The 16,482-nt window shown below is 48.4% G+C and overlaps 5 protein-coding genes across 5 annotated transcripts; 3 read left to right on the top strand and 2 right to left on the bottom strand.

Annotated features, from left to right (window-relative positions):
• Positions 1 to 2,086: 2,086 nt before the first annotated feature.
• Positions 2,087 to 2,880, bottom strand: TrAFT101_003880 (uncharacterized protein; the record flags this gene model as incomplete). The annotated part of the gene is made up of 3 exons (XM_024909270.1): positions 2,087 to 2,349; positions 2,410 to 2,655; positions 2,706 to 2,880. The coding sequence occupies 3 exons, from the start codon at positions 2,878 to 2,880 to the stop codon at positions 2,087 to 2,089; spliced, it is 684 nt and encodes a 227-aa protein (XP_024766351.1).
• A 1,996-nt stretch (positions 2,881 to 4,876) lies between these two features.
• On the top strand, positions 4,877 to 6,190 carry TrAFT101_003879 (uncharacterized protein; the record flags this gene model as incomplete). The annotated part of the gene is made up of 1 exon (XM_024903148.2): positions 4,877 to 6,190. The coding sequence occupies one exon, from the start codon at positions 4,877 to 4,879 to the stop codon at positions 6,188 to 6,190; it is 1,314 nt and encodes a 437-aa protein (XP_024766352.1).
• A 1,444-nt stretch (positions 6,191 to 7,634) lies between these two features.
• TrAFT101_003878 (uncharacterized protein) lies at positions 7,635 to 9,458 on the top strand (the record flags this gene model as incomplete). The annotated part of the gene is made up of 1 exon (XM_024903149.2): positions 7,635 to 9,458. One exon carries the CDS (start codon positions 7,635 to 7,637, stop codon positions 9,456 to 9,458), a length of 1,824 nt encoding a protein of 607 aa, XP_024766353.1.
• Positions 9,459 to 11,163: 1,705 nt separating this feature from the next.
• TrAFT101_003877 (uncharacterized protein) lies at positions 11,164 to 12,686 on the top strand (the record flags this gene model as incomplete). Its single annotated transcript, XM_066127015.1, has 3 exons — positions 11,164 to 11,195; positions 11,261 to 11,720; positions 11,793 to 12,686. The coding sequence occupies 3 exons, from the start codon at positions 11,164 to 11,166 to the stop codon at positions 12,594 to 12,596; spliced, it is 1,296 nt and encodes a 431-aa protein (XP_065983123.1). The 3' UTR covers positions 12,597 to 12,686.
• A 2,691-nt stretch (positions 12,687 to 15,377) lies between these two features.
• Positions 15,378 to 15,680, bottom strand: TrAFT101_003876 (uncharacterized protein; the record flags this gene model as incomplete). Its single annotated transcript, XM_024907301.2, has 1 exon — positions 15,378 to 15,680. The coding sequence occupies one exon, from the start codon at positions 15,678 to 15,680 to the stop codon at positions 15,378 to 15,380; it is 303 nt and encodes a 100-aa protein (XP_024766355.1).
• Between the last annotated feature and the right edge of the window lie 802 nt (positions 15,681 to 16,482).

Genomic DNA, 16,482 nt, shown 5'->3' with positions numbered 1-16,482 from the left:
GAGAGCATGACGGTATAAAAATGGTTTAAAATAAAGTGAATTGAGTTTTGGGCTCCAAATGCATGCATGATTTCTTAATAAAATCCCTGTATCATGTTGCCACGACATGTGAGTGTGGAATAGAGGCTATCTTGGCCGTCCGCCACAACAAGTAATAGACTGCAAACATACCATGCATGTGGGCATTCGGCTATGCATTCAAAATACGTCATATATCTTGGTATCAGAGCATGGTTTACACCGTTATTACTGACAACCAGCCATAATTAGTGATTTATAATACTTCTCTCAGCAATGAGGCTCAGTAGAGCAAGGCCCAATGTGATTTTGATATTGTGCACATCCGTCTTTTCCATAAAGAGTTTTTGGTACAAGGCTACAGATAACCTTATAAGGTACATCAATCCATTCAAGTTCAATTTCTGAGCTTGCTACAAATCTAGAGTTACAGTCCTCAGTCTGCCTACGTGTTTGCTAATCTAAATGTCACAAACCGAGCGTCATCTCAGCCTCGAAATACTGATGGTCGCTACATTTTCAAATCAATACAATTACCCTGAGCAATTTATTCTTCGAATAAGTATGCGTAAGTATGCGCCTTCTCGCCGATTCAACGGAGCAGTTCTAGTAACGGATTCGGTTTCTTCCCTTTGTCCGGCTTCCAACTAGGTATGATGCCCAACTGGCTGCTCCAGCTATTATCCATCATAAGCAACAAAACCTAATCTTCACCCATGTATGCAATGGCAGGTCTACTTCATGCTCCGACAGCCAATATATTTTTGACGTCGGATCGATAAAGAAAGTTGGAAATCAAGCTTGTCAATTCACAGAAAATATCTGCATTCACATTTAGACACGCAAATTGAATTATTTATAACTCTATCAATAAAATTTTTCGGAATTGATTGTCTGCAAAAGAGACTATAGTAACATTATAAGTATCTATAGAAAAAGGTCCATGAGTGATATAAGTATATCTCCCTCTACATTGAGAGCACAAGACATATACCTTTTGCTCAAAGATTAAATAGGTAATACATAGCAGTCATTATTCTATTCATGTACTATATCCCTATATTATCTCTGAGTTGTAAGATTATAATAATAGCGTGCTGTTTATAGTATGCAGCTAGAAATTAAATAATATTGGCTCTCACTTAAAATATCGGGTACGCATGGGGGCCTGACAGCCGCGTTAGGCGGAGATGCTCCAGATTCCAAAGTTCTAGGCTGTTTAGTTCATGCAAAAAGCACACTGCCCCCATGATCTAAACGGGAGTGAGATGACGTTTAATAGTCGGGTGACCACAATTGAACACCTAATATGAAATTTTGGATACGCTCTTTTGTTATTGAGCATGACATTGTATGTCATAGTGCAGAATATGTCGAGCGTATCTAGGTAGGTAGCCAATTGTCTCGTCAAGTTCTTGCGCTGTAATCGAAATGCATCACCTTTTCTCTTCTTCTCTTCTCTTTTCTTTTCTTATTCTTGATTTTCCAACAAAAATTGAGCCGTAGTCCCTGGACTGCTCTTCTTTCTACCAGCAGTGACTCATCCTCGAGCCATACAATGAGGCGAATTTTCTCAAAAGGAGCATCGAAAAACTCTGCTGCTCCGTCATCAAAGATTTAGGTTCTGTAAGCTTCCATATATGTATTTCTCATGGATGACTGAAAGGATTGTGAGCGGCTTCTGCGACTATCTAATGGCTCGGCTGAGTCAAGCATAGAACCGGTAAGCATCAGCAAAGGCGTTTTGACTTCCATCCAATAATCAGCCACCTATAAAGAAAGCTTAAAAGATCGCTTTAAGTATCCATAGTTTTCATAGCTAGGGTTAAACAGTCGCAAGATGCTTTTGTCAGCTGTATAGTAGCCAGAAGACCTATGCTTGCCTGCCGTCCACTATAACGTTCAGAGATGCTTCTTGGTGTGCATTTCGAAGTCGTGATATGTTGGAGGCATTGTTACGTCGCCTGGCACGCGAAGTTGCTAACACAGGCTACGCCGCTGAGTTGGAGACTGTGCATGCGCAACAAACGCTGTTGATTGATTACAACATGAGGGGTCTGAATATGCTTTAGACTTGCTTTGCCCGCTTTTCCAATATCTCATCAACCACTTTCGCCGTAGCCTTCACAATCAGCTCATGCTCCCGCGAATGAATCTTGTCCTCGAGCTCGTGAAGCTCCTCTCCGTTCCACTCAATCTCTTGAACCATAATAGGAGTACCTCTATCCACCTCTTGGATAACATAGTGAGCCATGATACCAGTGCGTGTTATTCGGCCAGCTTTGAGCTCTGCAAAAGCTCTCTCGATTGCACCAGCTCCATCAAACTCCCCTGTCAAGGCTATAGTTAGACAAGCTTAGTCTCAGCACCGGCTCTCGGAATATAACCTACCAGGCAAGGCCGGATGTAAATTGATAACTTTCACACCTGCTTTTTCCATAGGCTCCAGGAAGCCACCTGAGAATACATGCATCCACCCAGCGAGGACAATTAGCTCTGGCTTCTCTTCTGCTGATAATACCCTCTCGGCCAGTGCAGCATCATATCTATACCGAGCTTCAGCAACTTTCTGCTCGTCCTTTTCTCCCTTGGCTATAAATCCGTTGCTGATTAAGTTGAAATACTCCCAAGGAATGCCTAATATTGAGTTAGAATGCATCAATGCCAGTTCTAAAAAATTGTCCTACCTGCGCTTTCTGCTCGCTTAATTGATTGCACATTTCTCCTATTCACGACAAGACGAATAATCTTGCTATTTCGGATCCGTCCCGCGGCAACAGCGTCAATGAGAGCCTGGAAGTTTGAGCCAAAGCCAGAGGCCATAACCAGGATGCGGCATGGTGACTGTTGCTGGTCGGCCATTTTTTCGAAATTTTATAATGAAGTTGAGATGAAAATCAAGCGCCGCAAAAGAATATGCTGTGCAACTGGCTCTCCAATTGCATATATTCACTTTCGCAGGATGTAAGCTTGATTTGCTTGAATCTCAGCTACGGACATGGGAAAAATCTGAATGCAGCCAAAAAGTTACTCAGAGCCACTAGAGTGAGCTCTGCCGTCCAGAAAGCCATCACGTGATAAGTTGGTGAGAAAAGCGCCTCGAGCTCAAGCTCGAACTCGACCAAAGTTCAGAGACAGCTTGTTGGGTGCACAGCGATCAGCATTTTTAGACGGACAATTGAAACTAAATTGTCGCTCATACTTTTCGATCCTTCGTAAACGCCTATTTTCTGCAGTCAAAATAGCCCACAAGGAAGACACATAGTGTAAAGGCGACGATGTAATACCGCATTGCATTGCTGCATGTACCTATGTACTCTGTAGGGTCCAGCTACTTGTCTACGATCTATATCATGGAGATCTCGCGTAGCTCATTATAATGAAGTGCCCTCTGCAAAAATACAATGATTGCCCGACCCAAGGGAGACAACTTAGAAGAGTTTGTTGAATCGATATATAGAAGAGATAGATGATTGAGTATGAAAACATTTTCATTCACGGCGTTTGCCATATTATATGATTTTATCTATTTGTTTAAAGAGAAAGGCCACTGCGATTGGAACGCATGAGACATTTATAGTCCATAGATGTCCAGATGGGTTAAGAGAGCGCTATGATGTAGCGTAAAAGCACTGTGATGAAGCTAAAGAGTGCTGTATATGCATATTATATGCGCGAACGGTACATGTAGGTACATGCCGCTTAAGTACGTCCAGTCCTTTCTCTGCCGGGGCGCTATTGCTGCAATAGGAAGCTGAGCCATCTCTACGGAGTACAGGCAGGATCAATTGATGGCATATTTGCTCTAAAGATTAAATTTAGAGTTATAATCATAATTCCTCTTCTCAGAGTAACAAACCCCGCGCTAGATGCATGTAGCTAACAACTCGAGGCACTTGGTAACGGGCTACGGTGCACGTAGGTACACGTAGTACTAACACACCACTCCATTTGCCCCTCTTGAGACAAAAGATCGGAGCATCTTACGAAACAGGCGAAGAGACCAAGCTCTTCTGCAATTACTCCGTGTCTACGTAGGAGATGTTCCTGTTATCTGTGTGGAATGCAGATTTAATCCAGTAGACGAGCTCTCCGGCTCTGCCAGGATTGAGACACTACATACACTGCCGTGAGACTGTTGTCTAATGACCTTCTTAATCTGGTAGGGATAATCCGTTATCTGTCTCATGCACAAAAATTCCTTGCAGTTGATTCACCTAGTACACAGACCGACCACCAATATCGCAATCATAAGTACGAAGATCTACGTAGGTACGCAATACACGCACCGTTATACAGCAGATGGGAATCAATCGTGCTGTAGGGCTAGAAATTTTGTGAAGGTAGTAATACAGTAGATAGTAAACATTGCCGCCTAGATAACCGGTCTTGTCATCGTCAGATTTTCATTTCATCAGATTGTCCTTCGGATATTCGCATCACCCTAACCCACTATGCTTTTGTACACTGTCTCTTCTTTGTAGTCGGCATTATGAGTGCAAATGCCCGACGTGGGGCACTTGGCACTTTTGTCTCTCTTATAACGGCGAGAGCCAAGCGACCGCCTCGAATGCAACTCTAATTACTATTTATTCTCAATCCCCAGAATAAAAAGGCTATCTTCTTTGGGCAGCTCAACTAAGACTTTCCCCTCGACTATCTCCAGCTTCCGGATGTGGGCGGATTGCCGCATAGTTTCGATGTAACACTGCTATTATTCCCCAATAACGTGCGGCGATCCGGAATCGCATCATATCCTTGAGTTCTATAAAGAAAGGGAATTTCTCTATCAGAATCCGGAAACACCTCTGTTTCTTTATTCATTCTTCTTACAGAAAGCAACAACGCATAAAAGAAAATGAAGACGGTTCTTCCTTGGGCGCTTCTCGCGCTCACCCAAGTGACATCGGCATGTCTTCTCCCTCATGAGCGTGACGAAACTGAGATGAAGCCAATCGTCCGCCGCCAGGGCAGCAACGGAACTCCGATTGGAAAGGGCGACAGATTTGATGGCGGCTCAACTGCACCAAGAGGGCTAGGCACTCAGTCGTCATCCACTTCTTTTAGCACCCTCCTCAACGTCAATGAGATCAAGAGTGGCCTACAAGGCCTCGTAAATACTTACGGGATCCAAACATTCAATACCCCATACAAGACAGCCCAGGGAGCCACCGTTATTGGGGCCCAAATTGGCGGGAACGGTACTTGTTCCAACGCCTATCGCACATTCATTAACGGCAACATCCATGCTCGAGAGCGCGGGTCTATGGATAGCGTACTCTACTTCGCTGCCGACCTGCTGTACGCAAATAAGAATAACGTTGGTCTTACATACGGATCCAAGTCGTATACCAACGCCCAGGTGAAAACCGCCCTGTCCACAGGACTAGTCATCATTCCACTTAGCAATCCGGATGGAGTGGCCTATGACCAGTCAACCAACAGCTGCTGGCGAAAGAACCGCAACTCCAACTCAGGAGGAGTCGATCTGAACCGAAACTTTGATTTCCTTTGGGACTTCACCCGCCTGTTCTCCTCTTCAGTGCAGTCAAGCGTCGCCTCAACGTCTCCTAGCTCTGAGACTTACCACGGAACCAGTGCTTTCTCTGAAGCCGAGACCAAGAACATCAAGTGGGTGTTTGACACATTCTCCAAGATCCGTTGGTTTGTCGACCTTCATTCTTATGCAGGTGACGTGCTATGGAACTGGGGTAGCGACGAAAACCAGTCCCAGTATTCGTACATGAACTTCCTCAACAGCTCCTACAGCAGCGTCCGAGGCATTCTCACAGACACTCCCAGTCCTGGCAGGGGCTACGGCGAATATGTTCCTCAGGCTGAACTCAACGATAAAATCACTGCAGCTAACCGCATTGCTTCTGGATTGACCGGCGGCGGTGGTCGCAGTTATGATGCCTTCCAGTCAGCCAATCTGTATCCCACGTCGGGCGCCAGTGACGATTATGCTTATTCGCGACACTTTTCCGACCCTACCAAGAGTCTTGTTCACTCATTCACAGTGGAGTTTGGCTTCCCCAACAACGCCGCATCTTGCCCATTCTACCCATCAGTCTCTCAGTATAACTCCAACCTCCGTGCAACCAGTGCTGGCTTCATGGAGTTTTTGTTGGCAGCTAACGATCTTGGACTTGGAGACGCAACAACTTGTTAAGCAATGGATAGATGGTCATTTACAAAGAGCTTATAACTACGACCATAAGGCCAAGCGCCGTCTATTATATATCAAATATAGCCCAGCGAAACATCATTGTTATCTCAAGCAATTGTCTTTAGCATTGTAAACCGTGTATTATTCGAACAATACGTCTATTGCAAGTATTCTCATGAACACGTATGCAAAGAAATGCTGGAGCATCTTTTCCTTACAGCCATTCTCAAAGTCTCCTCTTTTGCGATAATTGAATGCATTTAGTGAAGAATTTAGGGGGAAATTGCAACAATTGCATCATTTGGCTATATAAAATCTATTGTTCCGGTAATGACGGACAACAGATGGTAACAATGCCTATTTTTCAGAGATATTCGTAATAGAGACGTCCAATATCTCTTAGTTTAACTTACATAAAGTAGCTACGTACACACGTGTGTTATGGATCTTGCCTAAGGTATTCGCTACTGAAACGGAGTCTAGTCAAATCAAGAATAAGGCTGCACATCTTTTGAACTATCATTGTATGTATAATTCCGCATATCCTCCATATGATGTCTTCCAGGGTAACTACTTGTACACGCATCTTCGCCCCCAGACTTCGGCTCAACCACGGCTCGGCGTTGGGGGGCCTAAAAGTCCGGCTAACGTCGCACGCCTCATAGCCTAATCGGCGCTTCGCTCTTTAGCCCAGGCACAAACGCAAACCAGCCTGCCGGTCCCGAAAATCGGGACCCAGAAGTTTCGGGGGCGACGAAGACGAAGAGAGCCAGGAGGGCCCCGTTGCTGCTGGATCTGGAAATATCCACTGCCTTCTGGCCAGGATCTGGAGCTGATACGAAGCACTGCTTGCCGAACCCGAACACGCGAACAGAGAGCAGAGAGACTCAACCTCGTCCGCTCCACGGCCGACAGCCACAATGCGTGCGTGACAGACGGCACGAAAGGCTCCTTGACATCTGCCAGGCAACGCTAAGATCCTGGGGCTCCCCCGCCGTCAGCCTCCGGTTCGTTCGCGATCGCGCATTGCAGATAGCGGAGTCGGCCTTCTGGGCGTGCCACATAATATTGCGGACCGTCTCGCACAAGTATCTCGTACTGGGCCTAGTCGACGCAGCCAATCTGTCTCCAGACAGAATCTGACGCTGGATTCGCCGGCCTTGTGTGACGTGCCGCTTATTTTGCTCTTCTTCACGCCCAGAAACCGTCCTGCAATGCCGTCACCACCAGCCACGTCTGCCACAGCCGTCTGACGCTCGAACGCACGCCGAGCCCGAATCTCAGTCTGCCCTGTGCGGCCGAGCCGGCAGTCTGTTTTTTGTTCCCTTTTCTTGGCGGACTCTGCCGTCTCCCTCTCGATCTCGGATATCCGCGACTCCGCACCTTCGTGCCCGTCGACCCGAGGCTTCCGCTTCGCTGCCAGCGAGATCCTCATCAAGCCTCAGCCATGCCCGATAAAACGACGTCGGTTGTTTCATACGCCGCCGGAGCGTCCCTCGCCGCAGCCGCCCTCATCTACGTCTTCGGTCCAACCTTCACCATCGACCACGACACCACCAGCTCGCGCAAGAAAACCATTGTCGGCCTGCGCAACCAGGCGAATGACTGCTTCATCAACTCGGTGCTGCAAGCCTTGGCCGGCCTGGGCGAGCTGCGGGTCTATCTGATCCGCGAGACACATCGCCGCCGCATCGAAGACCCGGCCGTGTACGCCAACTTGGTGCAGCCCCTGGATGGGACACAGCTTGCGCAGTGGAAGCTGCAGGGTCTTCAGGATGGACTGGTAACACATGGGCTAAAGGAGATGCTGGATGCGCTTAATGAGCGGCCCATTTCAAAAAAGGCCATCTCGCCCTTCCCGTTTGTCAAGGTGCTGGAGATAGCTTTCAAGCAGCGCATCAGCAGACAGCAGCAGGATGCGCAAGAGTTTTTGCAGATTGTAGCAGAACGACTCAAGGACGAATATCATGCCGGCGAGCGCGCGCGGTTGCATGCCCGCAACTTGGGCATCATGGCAGCAGCCGATTCGAACTCCAAGGATGGCAACGATACCGACAGGTCGGAGGATGCTGCCGACAGCACTACCGGAGTAGCAATCAATATCGACTTGGCAGAAGTGCAGAGGGCAGTTCGCGAGATTCGCGTCCAGCCGGAGCTCGAGGAAGGATTTCCCTTGGAAGGAAAATATGAGTCGCATATTCAGTGCCAGACTTGCGGCTACACCACCAAGCCAAGAGAAGAGACTTTTTGTACTCTGACACTGGCAGTTCCGCAAGTCTCGTCAACCTCATTGAGCGCTTGCTTTGACGGTATATTCAAGACGGAGTATATCGACGATTTTAAATGCGAAATGTGCCGTCTAGTACAGACTAAGACCAACCTCGAACACGAAATGGCCAAATCGACGTCCGAGAGCTTCAGAGCCCTAGCTCAAGAAAATATCGAAAGGCTTCAGATGGCTATAGAGACCGACCCCGAACGACCGCCCGAAGACGTGGAACTCGGCGATATTCGGTATGCGCCGAAGAGAAAGATTGCCAAGACGACACGCATGTCTACATTTCCCAGAATCTTAGCCGTTCACCTATCTCGATCAATTTATGGTGTTGGTCAGATCACGCAGAAAAATTCGGCCAAGGTGTCGTTTCCTGAGCGATTACCTCTAGGGAGTGTTGCAGAGCAGCACAAGTATAAGCTACTCGGCGTCGTGACACATAGGGGAGGCCATAACAGTGGCCACTACGAAGCATTTCGGCGGCAAAATACGCCATCTCCTTTTGCGAACATCAATACGTTTCAAAAATCTGAAATCTATAGCAAGACGCCGACGCCCCTTTCAACACCGCAGATTTCAGCCCGTCAAGCCGATAGCCCTTCTATCTCAACTCCAGATTTGCTGTCGCCATCCTCAGACACTACCTCATCCACGCCATCGTTAGAATCTACTGGGCCTCCTCCGCGGAGCGTTCCTGTCGATCTCCCGAAACCCATGATGAACGGCAAAGATAGAGACGGCGAGACCAGCAGCCTTCGATCTGTAGCCGCATCTACCAAGTCAGCGCTGTCTAAGCTCGCGCCTCCTAGGTCAAGCCTTAATGGAGCTTCATCCCCTGGCGTGGCCAAGTCTCAACCTCGACCTAAGAAGCGAAAGCTTGCGGAAAAGTGGTGGCGAGTCAGCGATGAAAAAGTGCGCGAGGCAAAGACAAGCGAAGTCTTGGGCATGCAGAAAGAAGTCTATCTGCTCTTCTACGAGCTGGACACTGAGCAATGAGGAACGATTGTTTCCCAATGAACTGAACATGATTACAGCATGCTATCACATGCAACTGTCACATGCAATTTTGACTGCGTATGTCAAAGGATCATTCGTGATTTTAGCAGGAATCTTGCCCCTTTTCTTTCATTCTATTTGCTTTTATGCATTTTCCGGCGTTTTTCTTCCAATTTCGGGGGTTTGCACTACTGTAGAAAGTCGTAAAAGGAGACCAAAAAAAGAACATATTGGGACTAGAACTTGCTGGGCTTGCCCGGCCGAGGAACTTATGTTGAACATATGAATAGAGGAAGGAGAGAATGGGAGAAGGGGGAGTATTATTACTTGGGAAATAATCGAATGAAAGGGGGGTGGATATTCACATGAAAGAAGAGCATTGTAAGAAAGTACAGGTACTTGTATGATAAGTAGCATCTAAAAAAAAAGCGTTGCTTGCAGTATATTGTTGTAGATTTGGGTATTTTAATGTTGGTCTGTGCCACTTAATTAGATGAGATTGCCCATGACAGACGACATAATTTCCCCGAGGAGACGACAGACGAAATGTGGCTAGCCTGTTCCCCATCATTCTAGAAGAAAGCAGGTGTAATTTAAATATGGATCTAATAATAAGAGAATGTCTTTTTTTAGAAACGTGATTTTTGAGATAGCCAAAGTCTTTATATAGAAATGTCTTTTGTCATTCTTCATTTCGCGGATGTCCGATAGCTCGTCTACCATTTATGTACGACTAATTAAGCTTAATTGCAAGAAGTATCCCAGTTAACTCTTTAACCCCCATTTTGTGAGTCAGCAAAGTTTCCTTTTTCAGGCTAATTGGTCTTGCTTCGCCATGAATTGCCTGCAATTGCCTGCAATTGCCCTTTTTTGCCATGTCTACTTTGGTAGATCCATTCAGCGACAAGTTGGATAAGAATGGTCTTTGCTTGTAAGCTCTCATATGATTACACTAATTTGTTCTAAATTCGGTTACCAAAGCTTTGGGCTCTTACTGCAGTAGATGTGCTGTATACTATGTACATAAAAATAAATGGTTCCATGGACGGTGTGCTTGAAATTTACAGCCACAAACGCGCGTCACTCATCGTCGATCATTCCGCTAGTAAACTGACACGGCATTTAGCCCCCTTTGAGGGAGTTTCACACTTGCGTTGCACAGTGGATAGAGTAACGGTAACTGCCTGTGAGAATAGGACGATAACAGAAGGAAAACGAGCCGCGGAGACGTCTCTACTGTTTGATGTAATAATAGGACCATACGTTCCCTGATCTGCGCAAGGAATATGGAGAATTGGTGAGAGTGGGCATGATGCGGCTTTAAAGGCAGGGCATGAATGTACAGTAGCTGCTGACCCTAGCTTTCGATGCAGATCTTGGAATACAATTGCCACTTTCAGAGCAGCAATGAGGATGGAGAGTGGAATAAAAAAAGAAAGCCCCTGAAAGCTATGAATGTTATAGCGTTGGATATAGCCACCTTAGATCTAGAGGAGCTGGTATAATGATGCTACTCATTTCCACTGTTCTGTTAATGATGATCCATTGAAGCTTTTCGTCTTTTCATCTGTTTCTCGAAGCAATTATTGCTTACTGGCTTTGTGTTGTGGTGGAAAATCAGTTGTCCTATGAGTCAACATCATCTCGGAAACACTAAAAAAAAGCTTCCACCTGTGTGTTGTTTCGGTCAGATTACCGGGTCGCCATGATCCTTATGCCACGATATGCCCGCCGACGGTTTATTCTCTTGTTCACTAGTCTCTTCATCACCCTCAGTGCCAATTACCTCCTGCTGCCCCCAGCTCTCCAATCAAGCTGGCTGTCAACTTCAATGCTTCTCGAATTTTGAATTCGCTCCGTGCGTCCACTACGAACCGAGACGCATGGCTGGACCAGCGTCCTGAGCCTTACCCATTAAGCCTACGCGAGGATGTCGGCTATATCATCAAAACCGGCTATGGCACACGACACCGGGTACCTGCACTCATCAACGCTTTCTCCCGCAGCGGTGACATTCTAGGCGAAGAAAATAGCAACTTTATTGTGGCTGGCGATTGGACTGCGGCAAACAAGACGCTTGATGGGTCACCTAGCGTGCACAATGTTGTGAATTTGATGATGGAGACCAAAGTTGGCCACTCATTACGAGACCATCCCCGCTTCGGGAAGTACCGCTCTCTACAAGAAGCCATAGACTCCTCCGAAGAGGATAAGGCGAATGAGCTTGGACAAAGTTTTGGGTGGGAGTTGGACGCCTTGAAGGTAGTTTATGGGTGGAAAACCTCACCCTCCCCCTCTATTCGTTATACTACTGCTAACATCTAAGCGGTCAAGTTCATAACAAGCATGGAGTTGGCTTACAGAAAGATGCCCAACAAGAAATGGTACATTATTCTAGACGACGATACCTTCTTGATTGGGCCTTCACTGTATCTTCTGCTAAGCCACTTGGATCCTGCCAGGCCATGGTACATAGGCAATGCGGTAGGCGACTACAAAACTCGATTTGCACATGGAGGGTCTGGCATCTTGCTCTCAGGAGACGCAGTTCGGCGATTATTCGATCGCCCCGACATTGTCGCCCAGTCATATATCAACTCGCTCGACGAGACATGGGGTGACCGACTGGTAGGGTTGACGCTGATCAAACTGGGGATATATGTCGACGAGCGGTATAGCCACTATTTCAACGGTGAGCCCCCCGAGATGGCCCGAGTCCTGGGAGACCGCCTCTGTTCGCCCCTGGTATCCCTCCATGGTCTCCGCAAGCCAGGGTCCATGGAAAACATCGGCCATGTACTCTCCAAGAGGAAGCAGCCCGTGGTCTGGGGTGAGCTGTGGGAGCTGTTTGCCAACACTTCACTTCAGAAAGCTGGCAGCGAGCCGGCACGTCAGATGCGGGACTACGTGGGGCCGATGGGCGACGAAGCAACGGAGATCGTATCGGCAGACGCGTGCCGCCTCAAGTGCCGGAATAGGAAGAGTTGCCTGGCGTGGACTTATGATAGAGAGACACGGGAATGCCGTGCCAGTCCTTGGATGGTTATTGGAGACAACAGCGCAGAGACGAGAGAGTCAGGGCTCGATTGGCAGGCGGTGGAGCCCCTGCTGCAACAATGCGGTCGAGAATCCATGTAAGTCGGCTACCGTATGGCCTTGGGGCCTTGGCTTCCTGCAGACGGATGAACGTCTCCCAACGGGATACGATCCTATAGGACAGATTATGAGACATCATCCATACAATACATCTCTGTAATAACACGGCTGTACTTGTGCACAGAGATACGTACTTTGTGGCACTAGTTTACCTTTGCTCGTGGTAGGGCTACGGAGGGTTTGCCGTAGTGAAACTGCTTCGTATAGGTACTGCAGTATATCGAAAAACTGCCTGCATGTGATATGATACTACTGCGTGGCCATGTTCAGCACGGGCACACAGAATGCATGCCTGCAGGTAACCTGTAGCATTCTCCGCACATGATGACTAGGGGCTATCTACCGCCGCAATTTAGGCTGGCAGCGAGCCTGGCACGCGATTAAGGAGGCCAGAGGAGCAAAAAAGGGAAGTATGGAGTAGCAGCCCTAACTAGTAGCTTGTGTTTTTGCTCTTTGCTAGAGAAAGGAGTCGAGCCTAGCAAGGACATGGAATGGCTCCGTATTTTTCGGTGGCTCGGGCGGCCTGCATACCCGGACCTAGAAAGATCAGACCAACAGTGCAGGAGGGTGTAGGGGGTACAAACAGCATGCATGACGCGGAGTTGGTGTCCATAATGATTTAGAAGTTTATAGGATGCATGCTGGTGTGTTGTGGTGGTGGTGGTAGTAGTAGTAGCAGCACCGCCGCTACTGGAAGATGCATGTTTCTGCCAACATGGAGACCGTCTCAACGCCTCAAGCCCGAACAACGGTGAAGATGCAGCCTTGTCTCGTGATGGTATCTGTTGCGACTCTGTCTTGTCACCTCTGCCGCACTAAGTCCTCCTTGCTTGCGCACCCCGCCGTACGAAGCTATACTTGTACAGGCACTTGCAGTCCGTATCTGTGCTCTGCAATATGGTGATAATAGGGGGCCAGACAGGCTTCGAAAAGTGGGCCAGAGCCAGGCCGTCTTCAGCTCCGGTTGGCAATGTGACGCTTAATGGTCAGCTTCTTGTACCAGTTGTTGCTCTTCATCACCTCATTTTTGCTTTCATGTGATTTGGATGACTCTTGGGATCCGTACAGTATGAGTAAGGACAGCAGTGGTAGAACAACTCCGTGGGAGTTTTCACGACTAAGAATCTTACCCAGAACTTTGCTGTTCGCTTATCTGAATGTACAGCTAATATTCCGATTGATTTATACGGAGCTTGCAGTGCGACTGACGCCCTCTAACAACAGCCGATGGCACCAGGCACAAGTTCAAATGGGCCGTCGCTTTTAGAAGAGACGTTTCGCCTTGTGGAGCTGCCCTCAACTCGCAGAGCTGGTAAGTTAACTCATGCGGCTAGATCCTCCTTGCATGGTGGGCTGGCATGAAGCGTCGATAGTGTCTTCTCAACTGGCGTCGTGTAGTAGGCCAGAACAGCCAACAAGAGGCAGCGACATACTCGTGCTAGCAGCGTACAAATCTATCTTGACCGCGGATGCTGGCGATGTGCCGCAATGTCACCCTCCCAGCCACCTGGATCCCTGAAGCGGTAACGGAAGAGTGTTCCGGGGCAAATACTCGGGGATGAATGATGCGGTCTGCATCATCGAAGTCGGGTGTGCTATGTATGGAGTAGTGGCACCTGAGCTCGATGATGCAGACGCCGCAGCGCTTTTGGGGCACCCATGGGGAAGTGCTGCCGGGTTCATCAACCAAACAGAATGGCAGCACTACTTCTAGATGCTAGCATGTACGGCTGTCGTCCCTTCTGATGGCTTGCCAAGGCTCTCGCTGAGAGCCAGGCCAACCCTTTAGCCGTAGCTTGGCGACGCATGGACCAAGATACACGGCGATGATGCGGTGCCGAACATGCTACTGCTAATGCTATTCGCGGCATTGGTGGTAATATTTGTATGAAGCTACCAGCATCAGCCGTGGTGCGAAAGAATCCTGCTCGTTCTCCGGGACTCTAATAGGCAATAGCAAGTAGCGCCTTGGGGTTTTGCAACATAGTGGCTCCGACTCTCCATGTGGCCGATACTGCAGTTCGCCTTTCGCCTGTCGCCTTGTCGAGGTAGCAGCCGCAGTAGCAGCCGTTCCTTTTGTACCCTTACTCGACGCACTCCACAACGGGATAGGATGACTACCGCAGTTGTCAGCACATGGACTACATCTTTACTTTATTTGTGCTTTTTATTTTCTTCCCAGCATCTTGTTACCTCCACCCCTCTCGAGCATTCATATCCAGTCAATCTCGTACATGTGAAAAGAACAATCTCAAGCTGATGGCTGGCTGCTAGCCCACAAATGAAATTGCGCGGTCCAGGGCCAGGTTGTTCAGCTTTGGGTCCCGGTTTTCCCTTGGTTATTTCAGTGCTCGGCGCCAGCCTATCAGAATGTAATGAAGTCATCTACTAGGAAACATTAGTCGATGTCAAGTGGTGGTGCTTCTCATGTTATTGCCCTTCATATCAGCGGCTGGCTTCCAGGCGCTGGTACGGAGGTGTAAAACCGGAATCGCAGGGGATTCCATAACGATGAATTAGTACTGGGACTTACATGTAATTGTAGCAAACCATAGTCATGGGAGGCCGAGCCAGATTCGAGGATCTACACTATAACTGCTCTGTACGCACCCAGTGGTATTCGCGGGTCCATGTCGCATATGGGCTCAGACATGGAGGAGACAGCAAGGTTTTTTGGAACCTAGAAGGTTCGGTGAGCTCCTTTTCTCGCTTCTCGCGAAGAAGCGGCTCAATTGTTTCGCCTGTTTATGGAGACTGCTAGTCCTAGGAAGAGGGCCACTCCATATCTGTCACTCGGATGAAGTGCGGGTTTGGCGGTGGTAGCTGGGTTCTTGGTAGCGAAGACTTCGATTGGCTCCCCAAGATACCGCTGTTGGCATTGTCTCGGGGATATTCGAGCCCAGACGCTTCATTACACTGTATCGATGATCTTGATAGCAGCTCGTCCCTCTTCGACTGACTGGGCACGGCGAAGCTCCCCGAGACTGCAGTGCAGTGTGCATGTACAAACAGTATTTGCAGAATGCAAGCACAAAGCCAGTACTCGCATGCAGCTCTCACCGTCATGAGTCGATCCCCCCTGTCACCACGCTACCTTCCGTCGAGCCGGAATTTGAAGCTAGGGTTTGTAGTGGTGCCGTGATTAGCTGCGCCTGGCAAGAGTGAGTACCAGTACTGCCACCTTGCTGTAGCACTAGTGGGAGCCACCCTCTGTTCTATTTGCAGCGCGCAGATGTGATGATATAATGCTAGCATAAGTAAGCCTGGATTCTGAGAAGCAGCAAAAACATCTGGTCCAAAGAGGCATGTACGAACCCAGTATACAAAGCCTCCTTGTGTGGCCTATGCATAAATATGGTTGCGTTGAAGACTGCCGGCGGACGAGAGACCTGCTTGTTCATGATGCTGTGGCAGTTGGTGCGCATGCAAAAGCGACACAAAGTAAACAGTGGGTTGCCCGCACGGTATCTTGAGCAGCCGCACGAGCACAGTATAAGTATGAACGCCTTCTTCTACTCTGCCTCTCGCTCGCCAATCTGCATCTCCATCGATCTCATCTACAGAAAGGCGTTATCGCGGCGTCTCTTGGTGCCGCTTGCTTATGGCGAGAATGCGGGCACTGGACTGTGTAAGAGGCTCCACGAGTGTTAGAGGTTAGTGGACCGCATTGCGTATTTGGACCTGTAGCCAAGAGCAGCAATTAGCCGACAACTGGGCTGCTGTTCGTGAATGTTGTTTGTGGTTTGCGAAGGCGAGCGGCCAAGAAGAAGCCTACCTCGCCGGCAGTGTCCAGCATCAATGCCAAGTGCATCGGTGCTTCTTGGCAAAGCGTACTCCATCTCGCGCAGCCGAGAGCATTGGGCACACC

Source organism: Trichoderma asperellum, chromosome 2 (assembly GCF_020647865.1).
Source record: "Trichoderma asperellum chromosome 2, complete sequence".
Taxonomy (NCBI): Eukaryota; Fungi; Ascomycota; class Sordariomycetes; order Hypocreales; family Hypocreaceae; genus Trichoderma; species Trichoderma asperellum.
The sequence above is the reverse complement of the archived record's forward strand: the minus strand, read 5'-3'. Positions and strand labels throughout refer to the sequence as shown.